Source organism: Scomber scombrus, chromosome 6 (assembly GCF_963691925.1).
Source record: "Scomber scombrus chromosome 6, fScoSco1.1, whole genome shotgun sequence".
Classification (NCBI taxonomy): domain Eukaryota; kingdom Metazoa; phylum Chordata; class Actinopteri; order Scombriformes; family Scombridae; genus Scomber; species Scomber scombrus.
Window position 1 is genome coordinate 9,294,731 of NC_084975.1, and position 23,374 is coordinate 9,318,104.

A 23,374-nucleotide genomic window follows, 5' to 3' on the forward strand; every position below is an offset into this window, starting at 1 on the left:
AACCTGGAAACCCACATAACACAATTAATCATGTACACAACATCACTAAATGTAATACAACTTTCATCTCGAACATTAACAGTCCCATGAGCCTTTGTGCTAACCAGCTCAAATTGTCCCAATCAGAGTGACCGTTGTTTTGGTTGTGATAGAAAAGTTTTTGAGAAATTAATAGTAATATAATATGGATTTATTTAAGAAGACTTTTACTAATATTTATGTGACTGTTTATATTATATTAATAGTAATAGTAATAATATTGTGGATATATTTATTATTCCAATACTCTTACTAATATTAATATAACTATATGAATATAGAGGTAAATAAAAACAATAATATTGAAATAGTTTACAGCAGCCCCCCACAGTACAGTATCAGGTGGTCTCCTGTTATTTAGCTTTGAAAGTGGTCACCAGGTTACAGGCAGGAAATATCAAACTACTTAATAACATACCAAGGCTTATCACAAACATGGCTCTGTTTGTGAAGATGTTCTGTGGCGGAGAAAAGGTCAGAAAGAAAAAGGGCCAAGAAGACGAATCAGAGAAACTTCAGGACGCAGAGGAGCTGCTGCTGAAGAAGAAAGACTTTCTGAAGAGAAAGATTGACCAGGAGCTGCTGTGCGCCAAGGAAAACAGCAGAAAAAACAGAAGAGGTGAGTTAAACGAAGTCAGGCGTTAAATGAGTCCTTAATGAACAATACAACATACATGACTATAGTGTTAATTATATGTTAATTATGTGCTAATTATGTAAGTAAGGTAGCCGAGTCAACTAGCTAACAGTATACTAATTTAGTACGTTAGCTAACTAACCATTTTAGGCTAAACCAAAATGTATTAGCATTCACGTAAATGAATAGCATGCCTTAAAATGTGTTTTAATTTCATTCATGATTTCTATTCAGTGTTGTAACTTAGCCAATAGAAAATGTGATGAATTATGGTTTAATATATACTTTTTTTTAAAGAATGAAAAACAAAAACAACAAAAAAACACATATTCTTGAGTGTCTCTGAGGCCACATTTGAAGTCTTGGTCTTTATGTAGTAGTAACTTTATTGTCATTATATTGAGAGTCAGACAACAATATGACAAATTTAGATAGCACTTCCTGAGACATAAAACATTTCGGGCTATTAAAAAAAATTTAAGACATAAGTAATTGTAAACCGTAGTAATCTATAAGGACTATAGAGTGCAATATTATATTATGGGTAATATGGATGAAACCCTGTATCTCAGTATATGTCCTTTTTTAAATAACATAATATCAATATTGTATATCGTGGTATAGTACATTTTCTGGAAAACCAATTGGAAAAACTGCATGGATAAAAATAAACAGACAGAAGTGACAGTTTTTGGCTAATCCAGTATCCAAATCAAGATACTTCATCATATTGATATCAATTCAGTATTTCCTGAAATGAGTCTTGCTTACTGATGTACAACATGGTGTGAATTTGTCCAATACTTCAAGAGATAGGAAAGGCATAGATATGACAGTATAAATAGTATCATAATCATATCCCCCAACTGTACACATTAATAACAACTTCATACCACTGATTCTCCCGTTTAAGGTGTCCGGTATTGTGCACTAAAGCTAAATATAATGACTTAATGTTAATCTTAATGGAGCTTAAACATCATTACTGTTATTAGTTACACCTATTTTTCCTGCTATGACAATTCAAAAATTTCAACTGTAAAGAAGGGTCTAAAATCAAAAGTCTAGCAATAGTAAAATTATGTTAAAGGAATAGTTCAACATGTATTTAATGTCTTGCTGAGCATTAGATGAAAAGACTGATACCACTCTCATATTTGTATCAAATTCTGACTTCCTAAGTACAAATGGAGCGTGTCATTATTATTTAACCCATGTGATGGTAGACTGATGGAGTTAGCTGGGTATGATGCTGTCAGTCTGTCTGTATCTCACTGTGCTCTCCTCCCAGTGGCTTTGCAGGCACTGAGAAAAATGAAGAGGTACGAGAAAAATGTCAAGCACATCGACTGTGCCGTGAAGGCCATGAAGTCGGCTCATGAATACATGTAAGAGGTTAAAAAGAATAAGCAATTATTATAGATAACATAAGATTTTACATACAGGTTGTAACGTGTTCTAACTCAGCTGAGTGAATGTATGTGGATGTCTTGGTAAAACAGTTAAACTGAGCTTTCTCCCGGCTGTTGTTTTCAGGGACATTCACAGCAAGGTGAACGACCTGATTAAGAACATCACAGAGGAGCATGAAGGGGCCCGAGAAGTGTCAGACACCCTCTACACATCTGCCAGTGTTGGAGTGGAGTTCGATGAGGTGCAGTAAAAGTCGCGCTCTTCGTGATTTGTCACTGTTTGAAAAAAGGATGACTCCAAATAAAATCTATAATTAGTTTTACATGAAAATGTAATGGGGTATTTTTTAAAATTTCTTATCACTTTTGGTGTTCTTGGTCAGATGCTATGAGCTTTGAGCCTGTTGTTCTCTGTATGTGTGTGTCTTCAGAACGAACTGCAGGCCGAGCTGGAGAGGCTGGTGAGGAATCAGGATGAGAGCATCTTTGACAACGACATAATGGAGGAGCAGCTCCCCTCTCCTAGAGTGTCATCCACGGCATCACCTTCCCAGCCTGGTAAGAACCATCTGGTACAAAGTAAGCAGTGGATCACGGCTGACGACACATGATTTACATGCTAGCAGGACCAACTTAAATGTCTCACAGGTTTTTGTCCTTTCTTTTCCACAGCCATGTCGGAGGAAGAAGAGATCGAGGATGCTTTAGATCATCTGCGGCGCTGGGCTAATGAACCCCTGTAAACACACACGCTGATGTTAGAGAAAGAAGTGGCCTGGATGAAATAAACATTGTAACATAGGTTACTGTTTATGAATGTTTGTGTTTATCTTCTCTTTACAGCTCCGATTCAGAAACCTCAGTGTAAAAGAGCAGTCAGTGAAAGCACTTATTATTATTATTATTGTTCTATAATTACGATATTATTAACATTACTTGATGACAGGAGACTTTCATGACAGTTAATCCTCGCAGATCTGTCCCTGACACTTACTTAACTGCACTTTTTATATGTGGCTACATGCATTGTCCACTTTTAAAGCCTTTTATTATTTGATGTATCACTACAATTTTCTGTCAAGAGGTCCCTTTCAATGCTTTATGTAAAACTGTTCATCCTCATATTGTTTTATAGTAAGTTATGTTAAATAAACTATTATCTAATAACGGCTTGAAGCGGGAGACAATGATTTATACACACAATGTTTGAGTAGTCAAAGTACAACATAAGCACCATGCCCAAAGTGTTAGTACTCAATAGCATTTGATTGCTTTGACCTCTGCAATTACTTTTGGGGCATTTGTTTAAATATACAATTTACAACTGTTTTGCCTATGTGTGCAGTTTGGTGTGCAGCATCAATCAACACTAACGACTAAATGTTATTAAAAGATTTGTGGAGCTCTTTCGACGATCAATCTGAATGAATTTGAAACATTTGATACAGCTGCTAATTTTATCCTCTTATGCCAACATATTTAGTTTCAGGAAATTAAATATAAAATAAAAATAGAATTAGGTATTTTCAGCTAGTGGAGGTTGCCAAAATGAAACGATCACTGTAAACTGAAATGATTGTCTTATATTAACTTCCATAATGATTAAAGTTAACTAGATAATTCAGACAAGACTAAAAGATGTGTGTCCATACAGCGTTTGTCTTTGGCAGAAAAGCACTGCACCTGTTTTTTTGTTTCTATGACAACAATATCTTAACAACATATTACCACTCTACAGTATGTTAGACTATGTTTATTATCTCTTTTTCTTTCTTTCTTAGGTTATTATTATCTATGCCCCATCTAATAACTGATTGGTTACCTGGAAAGGAGTGACAGTGATGACATCAGCAACACCTTTCTGAAAAATTGAGAAATCTACTGTAATGAACTAGAATGACTGGTTGTTTGTATATTCTGTTCAATAAAGTAAAAAAAAAAAAAATTCATCTAGGAGTGCATTTATAACCCATATTCATGCATGATGCTTGCCCTGAAAAAAAGAAGCTCTTAACAATGGAAAAAAAGACACTGGAACTCAGAAAACAAACAAACACTATATGGACCCTCAGCCTAATAATAGATTTTGTTTCATTTGTTCTTTGTATTCCAGTTCAGATGTTATCATGTGGTCTCCCCCAAACAGTCAACAGACTTTTTACTAATTATCCCTAGTTTAAATCCTGTACTGTACTGCTGAGACCTGAACAGGATTAGCGTCTGTGAGCCAGACACACACAGTGACGGGGACAGTCGGGGAGAGGAGGATTGGCGAAAGCAGTTGGCACAGAACAACCACTGTCTCATACAGACTGTTCCTGTGCTGTATAGCACAGACTGACCAAAATATGCACCTATCGTAGCCGATGTGGACATGTATGGACTGCCTAATGGGGTCTGGAACAAGTCAGGAGGAAGAATCAGGTAAGAATAAACTATATAGGAGCTCAAAATGGCCTCAAACATACCAACGACATTATCAAACGACATTATCAACTCATTGAAAACCTGTGATTTCTGCTGCATCAGGAATACATCATGAATATTTCTATACATGGACTGTAGTTGAGGGTATGTTTGTGTATACTGACCTGCCAGCATGTTTACCTTTTGTAGCTTCGTTATTTTAGGTAGAATATTCCATTATTTTGGAGCATAATTTAAAAAAGCTGCACTTCCGATTTTCTTGTTTTGAATTGTGTGTATTTAAAAACAAAGCTGTAGACAATGTGAGAGCATGTGAAGGCTTGTAAAACAACAGAGAGTTTGCAATTTAGGCCGGTCCCAAACCATGTAGAGCTTTAAAAACAAGTAAAAGAACCTTAAAATCTATACGAAAAGATACTGGGAGCTAATGGTATTGCATCAGTTTTTTTTATGTCATGGAGGAGGCTCAAATAAAAATATTCATAAGACTGGGAAGGGTTATACTTTTTACACCCCAATAATTTTCATGCAGTCCCTAAATACTCTCAGTAAGATGGGCTATGAAAATCTAGGTTGGAGAGGATTGCAGTTACACTAATATGGTAGCACAAGGTCCAGATGACAACCTGCATTTATTAATGCTCATTAGCATTAGTATAAACCATGTGCTATACTTTTTATTATGTTAAACAGTATGGAGAGGCCTGGAATCTTTCTAAGAAACAGCTGAATGTAGGTAACAGGTGTTCTTCGTCATGGTGCTCTATGTAGTATCAAATACTATTAGTATAATGTACACAAAGACTTAACACTCTTAAGAAATTAGCGCAATCCAATTTAAAATGTGCTGCTGCTCTTTGTACCGTTCTCTACACTTGCACACACACACACACACACACACACACACACACACACACACACACACACACACACACACACACACACACACACACACACCATACACACACACACACACCTAGAAATCCTCGGGTCAGTCGAGTTTACCTCACCGCAACTTGAGGTTAGTCCCAGGGCAAGTGTAACTGTTCGATATAAAATGTCTCTTGTGTAAGCTGTTTACTGACCCTCGATTGGCTCCAAACTAGTTGTGATGTCACAAATAAGGCTTGTATAAACGCCTTAAACTGAGATTTAAGGTGAGCTCAGAGAAAATTTCCTCCTTCAGCAGATGAATGTGAAAACAAACTCTGCCCAGTGAAGCCACACTGAATCAAAGCACACCTTTAAACAAGAAGGAGACTTTTGGGGGGATTTTTGGGGGTTTGTGACTTTTTACTGTAAATCCCCCCAAAAACAAAGAAGCTGTTGTAGTGAGTTATGTGTATGTGGATTAAAATTTTACCAATATACCTGACTTTTTTATTTAAAATTTGCCAAGTCGGCGTCTTTCATCCCTGATACTAAAGAGTTACTTTATTCTGCTCAGTTACAGTCACAGTCACAGAAAAGCCCCCAACACCACAGTCCATCACTGAGTCTTCAAATTCAACTGACTCCTCTCCACGTCCACCCATAATCCTCATCACAGCTCCATCACGAGAAGACATCCACGCCTCACCAACCACCATAACTATAGCTGATGCCGCCAAAGAGCAAAGGCCTTCTTCAACGCCTTTTGTCGTGGGCAAGAAAATAATGAGCAGCCAATGACTTAACACGTCCGCCAAAGATGGTAAGCTCAGAATCAAACTGTGCTCAGACACAAGTAAAAAGAATACATTTAAAGCAAAAACTCAGAAACTCTAATTTGGATGTTTACCACAGATATGGAGAGAACAATGGTTGAAGTACTATAGATATTTTTAATTTACTTAATAAAAATGCTATAGAATAAGCAGCAAAATTAATAATAAGTAGTAATTATGCAAAATATCACTTTTCAGTGTCATATTATTATAGCCTACAAATATTACAGCTATTAATGCTACAGATTGTACATTGTCAAAGTGGAGAACATTTTAAATTACTGTATGTAGTGATGGGTTTATTTATCATATTTATATATAATGTATTTGCCACATTCCTTATTTTGTAGGTAATTTGTACTGTAAAAAGTGCACAGAAGTATAACCACTGGTGCCTCTGCTATTATATCCATGCTCACTGATTGCTTACTTGGAAGAAGTATTCAGATCTTTCACTGTAAAAATACTCCATTAAAAGAAAAGTCATGTGTTGAAAATGTAACTTAAGTAAAAGTACGCCTGGTGGTAAAAATAAAAGTATTCAAGGCAGAAAAAGGCTGTTCATTATTATCTTTGTATTTATGTGTGAGCACTGATGTAGTGTTGCAGCTGCTCCAGTTAGAGCTCATTTGAGCTATTTTATGTTATAAGAAAGAAATGAGACAAGGTTGCACCATCATTTATAATCATAATAAATCCAAAACAGTTGCTCAGAATATAAATTTGACATCAATTAATAAGTCAAAAGAAAAAAATGACATCACCTCAATACAAGGCAGTGTCATCCATAACAATGCATATGAGCTCATCATATGTTGTAGGCCTGTGTATAATTTGAATTTGTAAAGTACCAAGTGACAGTAGTCAAGTACAATATTTTCTGGCTTTGAAATAAATACATAATTAAATGGCAAGAAAAGCATTAAGTCAATTAAAAGTAAGTCCATTCGTATTTATATTACATGAGTGAGTGTGCTGTATCTAGTGCAAAATAGTTTGTTCTATGTCACTCTAAATGAGGACTGGTGAGACTACAGATATTATCGAGTGGAAAGTTTAGTAACTAATATTAGCTGACATATTATTATTTCCATTTTTATTACAGTTTGCCAGAGAATGATTCACATGGATTTGGGTCTCTGGTCAAACTCCGGGAAAGCGCTCGGTTGGCCTTTTGATGACGTCACACCACCCCGCTGTGTGTGGAGGTAAACGTGCGACGGATACTGGCTCGTTTCTCTTCGTTTCTCTTGTGTTTCTGTGGCTAGAAAACACTCTGAAGTGAAAGAATGGACAACATAGGAGAAGACGAACCGGACCCAATAAAGCTCAAGTCCATTAAGAATAATAAAACATTCACAGTGCCTCAAAAGGACAGGGTAAGAGAAGTAAAGCTATAGCTCCCTAACTGGAGACACTGACGCCAAACTCCGTTCAAAACTCTGCTAGTTTTACATCTGTCTGCTGACCAGCGACGATATTTCACTCATAGATAAGAAATTCCCATTAATGACAAATATAGATGTGCCAGTGAAGACGTCGGCATGGCAGGCAACATTACATTTTCAACATTAACAAGCTAATGTTTAATCTCACGTCGTAACTTTAGCTCATTTAAAACAGCATAATAACAGTGATGGTATAATAATGACATTACGTCTTAGATTGTTCACTAATAATTGCAGTTTTTTTTAATAGAGTTTGGCATCGTCTCCAGCTAAGAGTCCTCCTGTTGTTTATGTATCAGACTATCTGTGCTTACTGGCTGTGTGCACGCTGTGTAAAAGTAATTATTCAGTCAGCTGTGTGGCCCACTTCATGTTCACTTCACTAGCATTGTCTCCAGCAGCAGACAATCTCATTACTGGCTTCAACACTTAAGCCTGCATGTTAATGCCGAGTCCACGTCATGTGGGATGGATGGTAGAGATGGGAAGGATCTTGTTAATGACTTGGATAGAGAATTGGAAAACTACATTAAAATCGCATTAAAAGTAACTAACCCAGACAGCAGGTGATTTGTTTGGGAATCCTCTCACCCAGGATAGTACTGTTATAACTGAGCCAATTGCACTGTTTGGTTGTCTAATGTGTTTTGGCTGTAAGTTCCATTTAGACAATGGAAAATTCCCTCAGCCAGTTCTTCATAATGGCTTAAGGCTACGTTCCTTTTGCAAAGAGCATTAGACTCCTATCCTATATTGATTATCATGTCAGATACAGAAGTGTCACCATCACTAAATGTTCACCCACCTTAACAGCCATGTCACACGTAGCTGTCTGGAGAAACCGTTCAACTTTCCAATATCTGTCCATCAACCCGACTTATTAATGAAACTTAATAACAAACCTGAAATGAATGAGATCAAAATGCAAGTCTTGTTACCTTATGCTTGAGACACACATGCTGCATCACTGAAGTGAAAAGAACCGCTGTACCATCTCCTTATATTTTCACTCTTTTACAGTTTGGGAGCTGCAGAAGCGTCAGGGAGTTCGAGAAATTCAATCGCATAGGAGAAGGAACCTACGGCATCGTTTGTAAGTCATAAATGTTGGAGAGAGTACTGATGGGTTTGAGCAGGACACAAAAATAACACATCAGCTGCTTAGAAGATGAACCATCTCCTGTTCTTAATACAGATCGAGCTCGCGACACCAAGTCTGATGAAATTGTTGCACTGAAGAAGGTCCGGATGGACAAAGAGAAAGATGGTAAGGCCACTGCTAGTAGACGTAGTTTTGTGTGTGTGTGTGTGTGTGTGTGTGTGTGTGTGTGTGTGTGTGTGTGTGTGTGTGTGTGTGTGTGGGTGTGTGTGTGTGTGTGGGTGCGGGTGCGGGTGCGGGTGTACCTGTACCTGGTTGGTTTGTGTATTGCTTCTGTAGTTTAATTGATAGAATGATCTTGAGAAGCCTTGCTGATGCCCTGATCTGTGTCTGTCAGGGGTCCCTATCAGCAGTCTCAGAGAGATCACCCTACTGCTGAGACTGAGACATCCCAACATAGTGGAGCTGAAGGAGGTGGTCGTGGGCACCCAGCTGGAGAGGTAACAAATATCTTAAAACCAACAGTTCTAGTTCTTATGAAGGGGAAAAGTAGAACATTTTTTGCAACATTTTTCTCGCATTGTAAACTGAACCTCACACACTGAGTTTTAGAACCCTTTTCAGGTAAAACAAGTCATTTGAATGTTTTATGGATAAACAATTAAGCAGTGAATCAAAAAACAATCAGTTGATTCATTCATTGATAAAAACAAAATCATTAGTCGCAGCCCCAAATGAATCAAAATTCCACTGCTGGACAGAGACCAGTTCGTTTAGCTTGACACAACCCAAGAACAAACAATAACTCTCTCTTTCTAACTGTGTGTGTGTGTGTGCGCGCGCGTGTGTGTGTGTGTCCTGTTCAGTCTGTTTCTGGTGATGAGTTACTGTGAACAGGATCTGGCCAGTCTGCTGGAAAACATGCAAACACCATTCTCTGAGGCTCAGGTAGGACAGAGTTGAGTCCCAAAATTTAACTGTTTCATATTACATAGTCTTAATCATTCATATTCTCTCATGAATTCTGGCTTTAGTTGAACACGGGCACTGTTTAATTTCCCTGTGCTGGCATAAAAGTGTTAAGCTGGTGTTTTCTTCATGATCAGGTGTCTGCAGTGTAGTAATTCCCTCCCTCTTTTTCCAGGTGAAGTGTATTATCCTTCAGTTGCTCCGAGGTTTGGAGTATCTCCATCACAACTTCATCATACACCGGTTAGTGCTGACATTTCTAATGTCTGACGAGTCTGCTTTGTGTGTTTCTGATTTCTCAGGATAACTTTAACTAATTCTCATCAAGATATTTATACATGCCCTGTGTGGGTGCCAGTCCCTCACACTCAAAGTAAAAGGACTTATTATATATAAAAAAGAGATACAGATGTTTTTTAACTCAAGAAAACACAGAAAAAATTGTTACTCATGTAATTTAACAAGGCAGGTTCAAGGAATTAATGACACAGTTTTTGTTTATATTTCAAACAGCTCTTTAGTACTTTCTTTCTTTGTTTTGGTACTGCTTTGTATCATTCAACCTGTTTACACCTGACTCTAACATGTGTTTTCTCACAAGTGGACAGCTTTAAATACAAGTGCAAACGTAAACAGTAAAAATACGGTTACAATGCAGGACGTTGAGGTTGTTTTGATAAATAGTTGAAAGAATAAAGGGGAACACAGATGTTTTCTGGTTGGAGTAATATGAACAGTTGGAACATCCCATACATCTGAATAGGAAATGTGTCTCAACTGTGCATTTGTGATTGGATCACCCGAGATTTATGTTGATGCCAGGTATAAATGGGGCCATTAAGTCAAGCAGTTGGATTAAGTTGATTAATTGATCTGGTTTCCTAAGGTGCAGGGGCGTCTAATGCTGAGACGCAAAGGTAATGAACAGCTAAGCACGTCTGTTGTGACTCATTCGGGCTAACGCAAATGGAAGTTCAAGAACAGTTTAATAGTTCATGATGAAGGAACAGACACTTTGACGTACGGAGAGATGATCTTTGTTCCATTTAAACATAGAAAACTATGTATTTGAGATCATGAGCCAAGATATTTTTAAAGTGCAGAATATTCACAGTCCAGTAAAAAAATGAAACCGTTAATTTCCAGAAAATTAATCAGTTGTGACAATTTGCTGTTTTTTTCCATTATAGCAAACTGGATATATTTGACAGATGTGACAAGATATTTGATGATGTAATCTTGGACTCTATGAAATTGTGATTTGTGGGGTTTTTAGACCAAATGATTAATGAGGAAAAGATTGGCAGATCAATTGAAAATTAAAATAATTCTTCATTGCATCTAAATTACTCGAGGTATTATTTAAATTATTTAATATCCCCAACAAATCATGAGGAATGACATAAAGGTGTTGATAGACGCTCACCATCCAACTCGACTGAGCTTGAATAAATCTACCAGGAGAAAATATGTGACAAAATTTAAATTCAGTGTTCAGCTCTGCAAATGTGTGGCCAGTGGACGAGGTAGACAGCATTTTATTTTCTGGTAGCTGGCTCATTAATCTTCTCAATCTTGTTACTAGGGACCTGAAGGTGTCTAATCTGCTGATGACAGACAAAGGCTGCGTTAAGATCGGTGAGTCATCATCACTGTTACCATAACCACCTCTGTAGCTTTTACCATAATTACATCACCACCACTGCCCTTTGACTCCCGTCTTAGAATATCTTCTTATATCCTTTAATATCACTTTACCTTAGATCTTTTTCTCGTTCTTCCAGTGTGATATTGTATACCCTAAAACCTTCTCTCATGGCTTTACAAACTAAAAACATCAGGAAAAATTATATATTGGCAGTTATGAGCAGCAAAGCACTGCCTGAAAGCTAAAATCATCAATGTGTTAGTCAGTCTTTGTTTTTGTTTTTTTAAAAGCTCCAGAATTTTTCTAAAACAGGGTTAGTGTTAGGGTAGTGTTTTTTATCACACATTTCTCAAAAAAGGAGAAAATAGTGCATTTTTTTTGGGCACTATTTTCAGTGGCGGATTAATCCACAATATCTAGTGCATATTTCATAAGTCTGTTTCTGTAAACTAGTATGCTTTGTTTTTTTTTTTTTTACAGTTCTATACACAGGGTTTGCATTATTGTTTTTTGTAATATTTTCTAGTTTAACACACACACACACACACACACACACACACACACACAGTTAGACAGAGAGAGTCTATGTCAACAGATGGAGTTTGCTTATAATGAGTTGAAACTGAGCTTCAACTCTCATTGCTGCTTTTTCTCCATTTTACATCATTGTGCACTGAATATCTTTTGATTCTAACAAAATAAATACAAATATTTCAGTTTGAAGATGGATATGAACTATTGGATGGATTTCTCACACATTTTGTTCATACATCCATGGTGCACAGAGGATGAGTTATAATAACAATCATCTGGTCTAAGTTACATTTTTTACTCCAATACTTTGAATTATGAGCACCAGTTTCAATCAATCTCTATCAAACATTATACCCTGTTAACATCAAAATGCATCTGGCATTGTTGGCACTGAAGTACAGCCTCACAGAGCTGCTAGCACGGCTGTAGACACTACTGCGCTCTGATATTTTATAAACTAAACTATTAATCAATTAATAAAATAAGTTATTAACAGATAACTTAAATAATTGTTTGTCCATACATAGTGTATATACTTGAAGTCTTCTATTTGTGTTCTCTAACACCCCCTCTTTGTATAGCTGATTTTGGGTTAGCCCGGATGTACGGCATCCCCCAGCAGCCCATGACGCCCAGAGTGGTGACGCTGTGGTGAGTATTTTCTGGGCCTTGGAGCCACGTTAATGTTAATGCCCCTTTAGCACACATGTAATTGTGTGTGTGTGTGTGTGTGTGTGTGTGTGTGTGTGTGTGTGTGTGTGTGTGTGTACGTTGTTAATGCTTGTGCAGTCTCAGTGGAAACTAATCTGTTTAATCCCTCTCAGTCGTCCTCCATCATTAGCTCCATTTCCTCGTGCTTATTGTGTCTCTGTCATGATATGTGCTCCTTGTCCTTCCTTCACACGTCTGTCGGTCTGTAGGTACAGAGCTCCAGAGCTCCTCCTAGGGAGCAAGACCCAGACTACAGCACTGGATATGTGGTGAGGAACACACCCACACACCCACACACACACCCACCCACACACCCACACACACACCCACACACCCACCCACCCACCCACACACCCACACACACACACACACACACACACACACACACACACACACACACACACACACACACACACACACACACACACACACAGACACACACACACTTCTAAACCTGCTGTTCATGAAGTCAGCACAATTCTGCACCTTCACACTGAATTATCACCTTAATCAAGCTCGTCGTGATGTTTCCGTCACAGGGCGGTGGGCTGTATCCTGGCAGAGCTCCTGGCCCACAAACCTCTTCTGCCCGGAACCTCCGAGATCCAGCAGGTGGACCTGATAGTCCAGCTGTTGGGAACACCCAACGAGAACATCTGGCCGGTGAGACTCCAGCTCTGAATATCTCTGTAGTATAAACTTCCATGAAGATAAATGTTGGAATGTGGTGATGTTAAAGGAATAATGCCATATTTTTTGTGTCTTGGATATTGAACACTGCAAAAGTCTATAAGTCTATATATGTGTGTGGCGGATGATTGGTTCTAGTAGCTCATTCCCTGGGGAGATAGAATATATGCTGCCTATTCAATATCTAAAAAATTTAGATTAGTTAATAAAATGTTTGTTATTATATTATTACCCAAAGAACTAATATTGCACATATTATAAAGCTTATTTTTGTTTAACTTGTTATTCACCACAGTTACAACAATTTCAGGTCAAGCAACACCTCCTATTTAAAAAAAAATGTATGTAAATAGTAGTACATTAAGTCACAATTAACTTAAGCCTTTATGTGAACTGAATCTGAGAGATAAATGTGTGTGTGTGTGTCCCTCAGGGTTTCTCTAGGCTGCCCCTCATTGGTCAGTACAGTCTGAGGAAGCAGCCGTACAACAACCTGAAGAATAAATTCACCTGGCTCTCTGATGCCGGACACAGATTGCTCAACTTGCTCTTCATGTACAACCCACAGCGCAGGTACACCACATACACACGAAGGGTGAACTTTCTTGCTCCTCTTTATGAGCGATCAATAACTGATCCTTGTCTTTATCCTTCATTCAGAGCTAACGCCAAAGACAGTTTGGAGAGTTCCTACTTTAAAGAGAAACCACTGCGTGAGTAGACTGATGAAACTGATTCTGGACGTGTCAGCTGTCCTCCCTGCTGTCTGATGTCAGTCATTAATCTTGTGTCTCTGCTCCCTTGTGTGCAGCCTGTGAACCGGAGCTGATGCCAACCTTCCCCCACCACCGCAACAAACGGGCTGCCCCTGCCCTTGAGAGCCGCTCCAAACGGAGTAAAGTGTGACGAAGGTGCTGATGAGAGTACATTTGACTCCAACACGAGCGGAAGTGACATTCTTAGTAATGTGCAGTCAGAGGGAGTAGACGCTGCTTTCTTTTCACACTGCATACAGTGGCAGCATGGATCCACTCATGAGGAGGTTTTACTGTGAAGGGTGGAGATTAACACCCTGTTGGACTCAAGTATGACCACTGCATATGAACATTATTATTTAAAAAGGTTTTAATTGCAAAATCTGTGTAGATGCATTACTTTTCATAATTTTGTGCCACTTATAGTTTCTAGAAGTTTCTCAATATTCATGTTGCTGCCAAGGTCTGTATACTAGAGTCTATAGTCATGCTAGCAGCTTTGTGAGGCTCTACAATGAGCTAAATGCTAGCATGCTCACAATGACAATACTAAAATGCTAATATTTAGCAGGTTTAGGTCCAGTTTCTCAGACAGAGATTAAAACTAGTCATTGACTAAAGACAAGATTCAGTGGAAATATCCATTAGAAACGAATATAGTCTTGGACTAGATTTGTTTCTCAATAACCTGAGGCTGATGGTACCGTTGTTACTTAAGCAGGTGTGTGCTGGTAAATCCAAATATTGGACAAATTAGAATTTTTACTTGATGTTGGTACTATATTAAATGTGTCTATCTGTTCAAAACATCTGGACAATCTATGAAATAGTTGAGATATTTTAGTCTGGACCAAAGTGATGGACAGACATTGCCAAGCATAGATCCATGCAACTAGCATGGCTAACAAGGTGAAGGTGATGAGGATGGAGTTGCCTTGACAACAGCACAGAAGCATCATGTACTGAAGTTTTGTGGTGAGCACTGGTCTCACTTTGAGTGAATTGTTTCTGTTGAGCTGCTGAGTTTTGATCCAAACATCTCAGCAGTTAACCTGTGAAGAGGTGAGTATGAGCTAAATCAATGAGCTTTGCTTCCATGCCTCCATGTTACTTTGGATACACTTCACGGTCACGTCATGGCCTTGTGAAGCTGCTAAAAGATCACAGGTTTGACCCCTTCAACCATCACTGTGTATAGATAACCAGCTGTATCCTGTCAAAGTGTCCTTGAGGTAAAATGCTGACTAATACGTAGCTGTAAAAAGCCTCAGCGTGAGTGGCCTCACAGAGGTGGTTTTAACTGGTAGAACTGGAATAATGGCTCATATTTACCTCACAGGGATGGATACCTGCACTGTTGCTGTCGAGCCTCTGAACATGTTTAAACCATCAGCTGATGAACGTAATAAAAAAATATCAAACCACTGAAATGTCAGTTTTTATTAATTCAGCTTAAATTAGTAGCAATGGTTACACAGCCAGCGGCAGGTTCGGTCCCCTTACAGGGACGTTAATAACTGACCTCCCACTGAACCAGCATGTACAGTACCTACACACACACACACACACACACACACGCAGAGCAATACTAGCACTGAGCTATCACAAGAAGTCCATCACTGTCAGACAAGCCTGTGATCCTGGTGTGATAGTGAGAGGTCAGAGAGTTGCAACACAGTTTGATCTTGAAATCTCTGACTACCTGTGTGATCCTGCTTCTTGATAGCCAGCAACGCACCAGTTTCCACAGAACAACTGCTGCTGAAACTCGAAGGTGTTAACAGAAAGCCAGCCCTGAGCAGGCAGTAATGAAATACATGTAGTGTCTGCCTCAGTAGTGGAACTTTAGCCTCCCAATAACAGGAAAAAAGAAAGGACTTGCACTGGAGCTCCATTATGAAACATCAACAAAAAAGAAATACTTCAAGTGTAAACATACTGTCTATTATAGTCAGTCCAGTAACATGTCAAGTGTGGTCAAATAGGTTGTATAGTTTTGTAACACTGTTGAACGATGTACGCCAGGGCAAAAACCAAAAACAAACTTATCTTTAAAGAGATGTGCTTGATTGATTTTCTTTGACACCCAGAAGAAAAATATTTGAGCAGAAAATGACGGAAAAACCAACCGAGAGACATTGCGGTGATGTCTAGGAAATGCATTGCTGAAACTCATTTGACTTCATTTCAAATGAGCAACAAGAGCTGAAAGTTCTATCATGACCATTCAGAAAACTTATTTCACCCAAGAGGTCCATTAAGTAGCTGTTCTGGAGCTTTGAGATCATATCAGATGGAGTTGTCCATATATTTTTTGTCTCATTTTGACATAAAAACTGAAGTGATGAAGACCTGTATTTTTTTTAAGTAAAAAATAATTTGAAATGGGCGATAGGATAAAAAGTTTTAAAAATCACATGTCAATATCCTCCAGATGAAGATCATGTGATATGGCCGAAAGTTCCAGAACAGCTACTAAATGGACCTTGTGATGAGATTGACCATGAGTTTATGGATGGAGCATAAATGTGGTGTTTGACCATCAATCAAGCACGTCTCCTTAATCATTTGACATTAGTGATTAAACAATGATACTTCAGTCAGACTGCTGCTAGCAGAGGTACATGCCTGATGCACGCACGCACACACACACACACGCACACACACACAGCTACAGAGGGACACTGAGGCAGCCATAATAAATTAATTCAACTCTCCATCAAATAAAGTAACAGGGCCCACAGTGTATGACATTTACATTAAGACACACAAGTTGAATAAAAATACTTGGATGCATTCACACACTTCTTCTTTTGATTCTTCTTTGAAACGTCACTGTCCTTCATCGTGTTTCCAAAAAAAAGCAAAATGCACGATGGCAACAAAATGTACTGTACTTCAGTCAGAGACAGGATCGGGCTCAGAGGGACAAACCTTGTTCGCATTTAGACTCAGATGCTTCTTTCCTCGTGTCAATGCAGGTTAGATGAGAAGTTCTTGTAGTGATTATAGCGGCTGCTTTTTCTTTTTCTTTTAACGGAACATTGTCTGAAATGGGGGAAAGACATTGGCTCTAATGTCCAACTACCAATTCACACCAACGTTTTTTTTCCTCTTTTGTAGCATTTTGGTCAACGTCTTCTAAGGATTCAAAAATAGCAGACTGGATGATTAAAAGAAAGAAACATTATCTCACACCCCTCCCCCCTTCGCTCACTCTCTCTATTTTTTTGGTGTTCTGACACTCCAGTCGTTTATTTAGAAATCCGTGAGAGACAGTGGACCAGTTGAGAAATGAAAGCCTACAGGATGGTACAGCAGTTGTGGGGGAGGAAAGGGGGAGAGATGGGTGTAGTTGGGAGCAGTTTTGACCCTTCTGGTAGAATCGGAGCAGGGTGAGATGAGGTGGGGCTCTGTGTCTCAGCCCTCCATCCCAAAGTCCTCTGTGAACTTCTTGACCTTCAGCAGGTCTTCAGTGTTGACTGTTGGCCGGGTGGTGGACAGAGATCGCAGCATGTCCGACTGTAAGTGGAAAAAAGAGATAAACAGAGTCAGGCTTTATTTATTGTATCCACACATTAAACATCAGGGTTAAAAAATGGACCCAGTACAGTACTGGGTTACTTTGATCCAGCAGCGGTGGATTGAGTTATTTACGCAAACTAAAATAATGCTCAAGTAATATAATAGTAATAATAAAAAAATAACACTAATCCCATATTTTAGGTGGTTTTCTACCCATGTGTTAACCCCATAAATGCCAAAGAAGGCTTTAAACAACTGTTGAGGTTGTATAATAATAATTGGTGGATTACAGCTTGAAATTAAATTCATTAATCCACATTAGAGTGTAGAATTATCTGATTTAGGGCGCGCGGGTGGACGAGTGGTTGGGGGCGCGTGCCATGTACGCAGCGAACCCTGGTTCGAGTCCCGGCCGGCGGACCTTTCTGCATGTCACACCCCCCTCTCTCTCCCATGGTTTCCTGTCTCTCTGCTTTCAAATAAGTGCATCTATGCCAGAGAAAATCTTTTTTTTTTTTTTTTAAAGAAAAAAAAAAAAGAATTATCTGATTTACTCACTAACTTTAAACTGCAGCATCTTTCCAGAATGGTTACAATGGTGCAGTGTCTATTTATGACTATTAAAGTATATAATAATTGCAGTAACATTTACATTGCATGAGTGATACCAGATTTTACAGGGTGATAAAGTTTAAACATCTTCCCAAAATATGTTTAAGATGAATATAAAATACTCTACTTAGGATAATAATCTGTTGGGGTTTTTTTTTATTCCACAAAAAAAGTTCAATACACTTGTTTAAATTTACTAAAATGGAATGTGGAAAGTGCCTTGAGATGACTTTTGTTGTGATTTGGTGCTATATAAAGATTGATTAAAGATGAATTTTAGTCAAAATGTCTGCTGTGTAATAAAACATCTAAATCATATCAGGGTCTGACAGAAGCTCCCGGTTTTCGATGAGCTCCTGTGTAGTCAGCTTGATAAGGATGCTCATCACTTCTGTATTGTTCAGAAATGTGTGTGTGTGTGTGTGTGTGTGTGTGTGTGTGTGTGTGTGTGTGTGTGTGTGTGTGTGTGTGTGTGCGTGCGTGTTTGTGTGTGTGTCTCACCATGCACACTATGGGCTCCAGTAGCTTATCACTAGGCACGTCTATCCATGTCATCTCTATGGCTGCGGGGTCTCCAGGTGAACAAGGGGTCAAGAGGTCGTCCACAATCACCTGGTTGTTGCTGCGGGACGGGCCGCGAACCTGCAGGAGCATAAAACAAAAAGCACAAAGGTGATTTAATTTAATTTGTTCAAACAGTCGTTTAAAACAAAGGATTCAACAGATTTTGAAGACTGATCTTTTTTTTTTCCTCCACCTTTTTGAAGTGTGTGGCAGACTGGACCTTCCTCACTGGCTGCATGAGCGCGTCCCGGACAATGATGCTGATGTCGGCGCCGGAGTAGCCGTCCGTTTTGTGGGCGAGCTGCCGCAGGTCAGGCTCGCTCAGGCTGTGCGGCGTGTTGCCGAGGTGCAGGCGGAACATCTGGGACCGAGCCGGCTCTTCCGGCAGAGGGATGTAGATACGCTTCTCAAACCTGACACACAGCAGAGGAAACACACATTCAGCAGCTGTTTGAAACATTCATTAGAAAAAGTGAGCCGAAAGGTTTCCATCAGACACTGTTAAGAGCGAAGGAAAGTCAGAAATGCAAAGTCACTACATGAACTCTATATACAAAAAAATAAATATAAATATATATTTAAACTATATTTAAGAGGATGAATTTGACTCATTTTAAGATACATGGCTAATAAGGCTAATCAGGGCTTCATACAGTTAGCCTGTTAGCTTAACAAACGTGCTGTGGCTGGGAGACTGTGAACATAACAGATGTGTGCAGATGTCTGCAGATGTATGCTCGCATGTTTAGATGAATTAATCTTGTTGACTTTTTACTTGCAAAGGTTTTATTGCATTCATTATATTAGATTTAAGGTTTTAAATTTCACTTTCTCTGCTCTGCTGTCGGCTCTGTGTATATGTATGTGCGTGTATTATATGTGTATGTGTGTGCGTGTGTATTGTGTGTGTGTGTGTGTGTGTGTGTGTGTGTGTGTGTGTGGAGGAGTCCCACCTTCAGGCAAACACTGACACAGACGGAGACAAAACCAGATTAATGCTCTGCTAATCTCTTCTTGATAAAAGAACTATTTCTAACCGGCTTCTTACAAATTTAAAACTGGTTCCACTTCAGAACCAGATTTAGAGTAGCATCCCTGTTACCTTGTGAGGCAGCTGGATTTGCAAGATCATGACATGACACGAGAATTTAACTTAACACCAAGTTATGAGCGTGTATCTGAACCAGCGGTGGTTCTGACCAATCAGCACCAAGAATCCAGCTGCCTCACAAGGAAAGGTGATAATAGACAGATGGTTCATCCAATCACCTGCCAAGTATTTTTTTTCTTCCCTTTTCCAAACATTCTCAATGGAAGACTTCTCACATGGTTCTGTGTAACAAACCACCAGAGTTAAAAGAGTTCAAATGTTGCTTCTCCGCCTCTGATTGAAACGCTCCTTCATTTCTGTTTGACAATAGCACACATCGTCCTTTCTGAATTTCAGAGAAATATGACGTGTGCCTAAGGCTTCAAATGATGCAACACAGACACAAGCTGCGTGTTTCGCTCCAGAGTTCATGTTATGTAATCAGAATAACCTTTGTGAAATTAAACAAAGTAGCTCCTGCTCTACTTCACTATCCTCTATCCCATAAAGGAAAAAAATGCCCCCAAAAGACAGAGCTATTGTAGTGGAGTATTCAGGTGACCTCTGACCTTCTGCGGATGGCAGCGTCCAGCACCCACGGGATGTTGGTGGCTCCCAGCACCAAGATGCCATCGTTGTTGTTTCCCACACCTACAAAACCAGAGAGCTTCAGTCAAAATGAGCACTTTCCGCTTTCCCTGGTTTTCCTGCAGTGTAAACACTACATGTACTGTGTATATTTATTTTTCACTGACTGTGGATCAGTTTGAATGCTCTCAGATTCCTTCAGACTCACCCTGCATCTGGACCAGGAACTCCGTCTTGATGCGGCGGGCGGCCTCGCTCTCGTTCTCGTTCCTTGAGCCGCACAACGAGTCCACCTCGTCGATGAAGATGATGGAGGGTTTGTGTTGGCGGGCCAGGTCGAACAGGTTCTTCACCAGCCTGGAGAAAAAACGCAGGGGGAGAGACGGAGAAAATTAGTTGATGCTTCAACGCAACATCCTCCCAAACTCGTCTGATACTCCATGACTCGCTCAGAGCTTTATTCTTGTCTTTCTCTCTCTAGAATACGATTGGACTAAACACATACTTCTCACTCTCTCCCAGCCACTTGGACATGAGGTCTGAGGAGGAGACAGAGAAGAAGGTGGAGTTGTTGGCCTCGGTGGCCACAGCCTTGGCCAGGTATGACTTCCCCGTCCCCGGAGGACCGAACAGCAGGATGCCTCTCCACGGAGTCCGCTTGCCTGGGAACACAGAGACCCAGAAGTAACATGAAGAGAGGCTGATAAAATAACATTTACTACAGTCAAACAACAAGCTTTTACTGAAGGAGTAGCAGTTTGGTATTATGTCCTTTTTTTGACTAGTTTTTATAAACAACATTTGTAACATTTTATTCACCAATAATTGTTACGATTACTCTAAATCCACCTTTACTTACAGGCCAAATTCGCATTTGCATAAAATCTGCATTATTGACCACCTACTTCGATTGGCTGAAGTTGTGGTCCCCGCCTTCACCCCCAGCCAATTGGGATACAACCTAATGAATAATGCAAATTACCTTACATTGCATCTTGACAATCTGACTCTGAATGATAGAGGAACCTGCTGTTGCATCGTTGATATTTCAAAAGGATGTTTCAGAACAGTAAAATCATGTGTAAGTCCTAAGATAAGTTATTTTTATTAAACTGAGCCATAGGCAGCTTGCTTAGCTTTAACATTGAACAGTCCAGAATCTATCTAAATCTTCACATTTGAGAAGTTGGAACCAGAGAAATGTTCAATAAAAGCGCAAAACAGTCCAAGACTTTAGGTCTGAACTGAAATCACATTTACGGTAGTTTTCAGCCCAAAATAATGTTAATGTGTTTTACATATATTGCTAATGGTTTTAATTGAAAAAGGAAGGAAAAAGCCCTTCAAGAAAATACCACAATAATACCTGTAAAGAGGTGAGGGAATTTGATGGGCAGGATGACGGCTTCCTTCAGAGCCTCCTTGGCTCCCTCCAGTCCAGCCACATCGTTCCACCTGACATTGGGCTTCTCCATTACAATAGCACCTGCAGACACAGACAGACCAACTGTGATTAAGACTGGAAACAGCACCATAAAAAGGCAGAGCGAAGAAACACTTGATGACAACAATACTAGCACTGATACAACAATTACGCAGATTTATATACATTGACTTCACTATACTGTGAGGGCTTACTGCACTCATGCACACCTCACTCACCCATAAGTTGCTCCTGCAGTTTCTTCTTCTCTGGATTCTCACCCTCGCTGTCGCTGTCACTCCTAGACGACACACATGAAAAAAACACAAAGAGGTTGACACAAATATAATTAAGCCTGCTTCAGAGTACAACACTTCTAACAGAGCAGGGGAGTGACTGCATACTTGTCATTGCTCTGTGCCTCCTTCACGGGCTTCTTGCCCTGCTTGTCTTTATTCTTCAAGTAGTCCTTGAGTTTCTCCGCTCTGTCCAGGTACTGCATACACTTTGCTCGTATGCTTTCCTTTGCCTTGTCACTGTGGGCCTCATCTGGAGGAAAAACAAGATTTAAATTAAAACCCACTAATGATTGTACCTGTAAGGAGGGTGTAATGTGGTTCAACTGACTGTCAGGTTGCAGTACTCACATTTGATGGCATGTAGGAAATATTCCACAGCATGCTGGTAAAGGCGCAATGCCTCTTCATAGTTCTTTGCCTTGTCTTCCTCTGTGGCTTTGGTCACAAGATCAATCGCTTTCTGTAAAAGATGCACGGATGTAATGTTAGAGGGGTGTGTTGTATGATGAGCTGGGGGTGGAGACGGAGAATTAGAGGCAGGGAATGTACACATGTGCCTGTCATCCGTCTCTACACTGGAGTTTCAATCAAAACAATGCCTCAATTATGTAACCAACATGGCATTAAACGGGGAATACTGTGAGTTTATTTACTTCTACTAACAAATTCACGGTGCTACCTGTTAGGCCGAGGTCCACAGTTAATATGTCCATGCCGTAAATCTTTGTTTAGTCAAGTGTTGTGTGAGCAGCGGGCACAGCCCAGCTAAGTAACGGTGAGACAGCGGCTGATGCCCGTTATAATCAAGATTTAACGATTGTAATATACACATTTACAGCAGTCATGAGAATGAGCAAATAGTATTATTCATATATTATTTGTTAAGGTGGTGCATTAGTGTTAGTTATATAGAATGATATGATTTTTAAGGACATTTTTTAGCTCAATGTACACACAGCTCTCGCTAGTTAGCTTTAGCCTACCTGTAATGTTGACGTTGTCATTTCATCTCACTCTTCAGCTCTCCGCACAGGTTTCTGTCCTCTACACCTCCCCGGCTGTGGCAGTGTGAAGAAAAGCTCCCGTTAGGTTAGCTGTCCTGCGTTGAGAAGGGGCAGGTTACTCTTGACATGACAAAACGCTGGCTAACACAAGAGCTAGCGAAGATGACAGCTCTGCTTCGACCCAACAGACCCGC

At 39.5% G+C, this 23,374-nt stretch overlaps 3 protein-coding genes across 3 annotated transcripts; 2 read left to right on the forward strand and 1 right to left on the reverse strand.

Annotated features, from left to right (window-relative positions):
• The first annotated feature begins 474 nt into the window (after positions 1-474).
• LOC133981958 (charged multivesicular body protein 4b-like) lies at positions 475-2,956 on the forward strand. Its single transcript, XM_062420840.1, has 6 exons — positions 475-658; positions 1,968-2,064; positions 2,213-2,330; positions 2,520-2,646; positions 2,761-2,827; positions 2,932-2,956. Exons 1-6 carry the CDS (start codon positions 475-477, stop codon positions 2,954-2,956), a joined length of 618 nt encoding a protein of 205 aa, XP_062276824.1.
• Positions 2,957-7,447: 4,491 nt separating this feature from the next.
• Positions 7,448-15,491, forward strand: cdk10 (cyclin dependent kinase 10). The gene is made up of 13 exons (XM_062420089.1): positions 7,448-7,600; positions 8,690-8,762; positions 8,865-8,936; positions 9,166-9,268; positions 9,635-9,716; positions 9,913-9,980; positions 11,323-11,375; positions 12,501-12,570; positions 12,840-12,899; positions 13,170-13,293; positions 13,754-13,893; positions 13,981-14,033; positions 14,132-15,491. Exons 1-13 carry the CDS (start codon positions 7,511-7,513, stop codon positions 14,224-14,226), a joined length of 1,083 nt encoding a protein of 360 aa, XP_062276073.1. The 5' UTR covers positions 7,448-7,510; the 3' UTR covers positions 14,227-15,491.
• Positions 15,492-15,512: 21 nt separating this feature from the next.
• Positions 15,513-23,370, reverse strand: vps4a (vacuolar protein sorting 4 homolog A). Its single transcript, XM_062420092.1, has 11 exons — positions 23,160-23,370; positions 22,525-22,636; positions 22,282-22,426; positions 22,117-22,178; positions 21,821-21,940; positions 20,960-21,116; positions 20,663-20,811; positions 20,436-20,517; positions 18,970-19,189; positions 18,714-18,854; positions 15,513-17,597 (listed from the first exon to the last, which is right to left on the reverse strand). Exons 1-11 carry the CDS (start codon positions 23,178-23,180, stop codon positions 17,496-17,498), a joined length of 1,311 nt encoding a protein of 436 aa, XP_062276076.1. The 5' UTR covers positions 23,181-23,370; the 3' UTR covers positions 15,513-17,495.
• Positions 23,371-23,374: the final 4 nt, after the last annotated feature.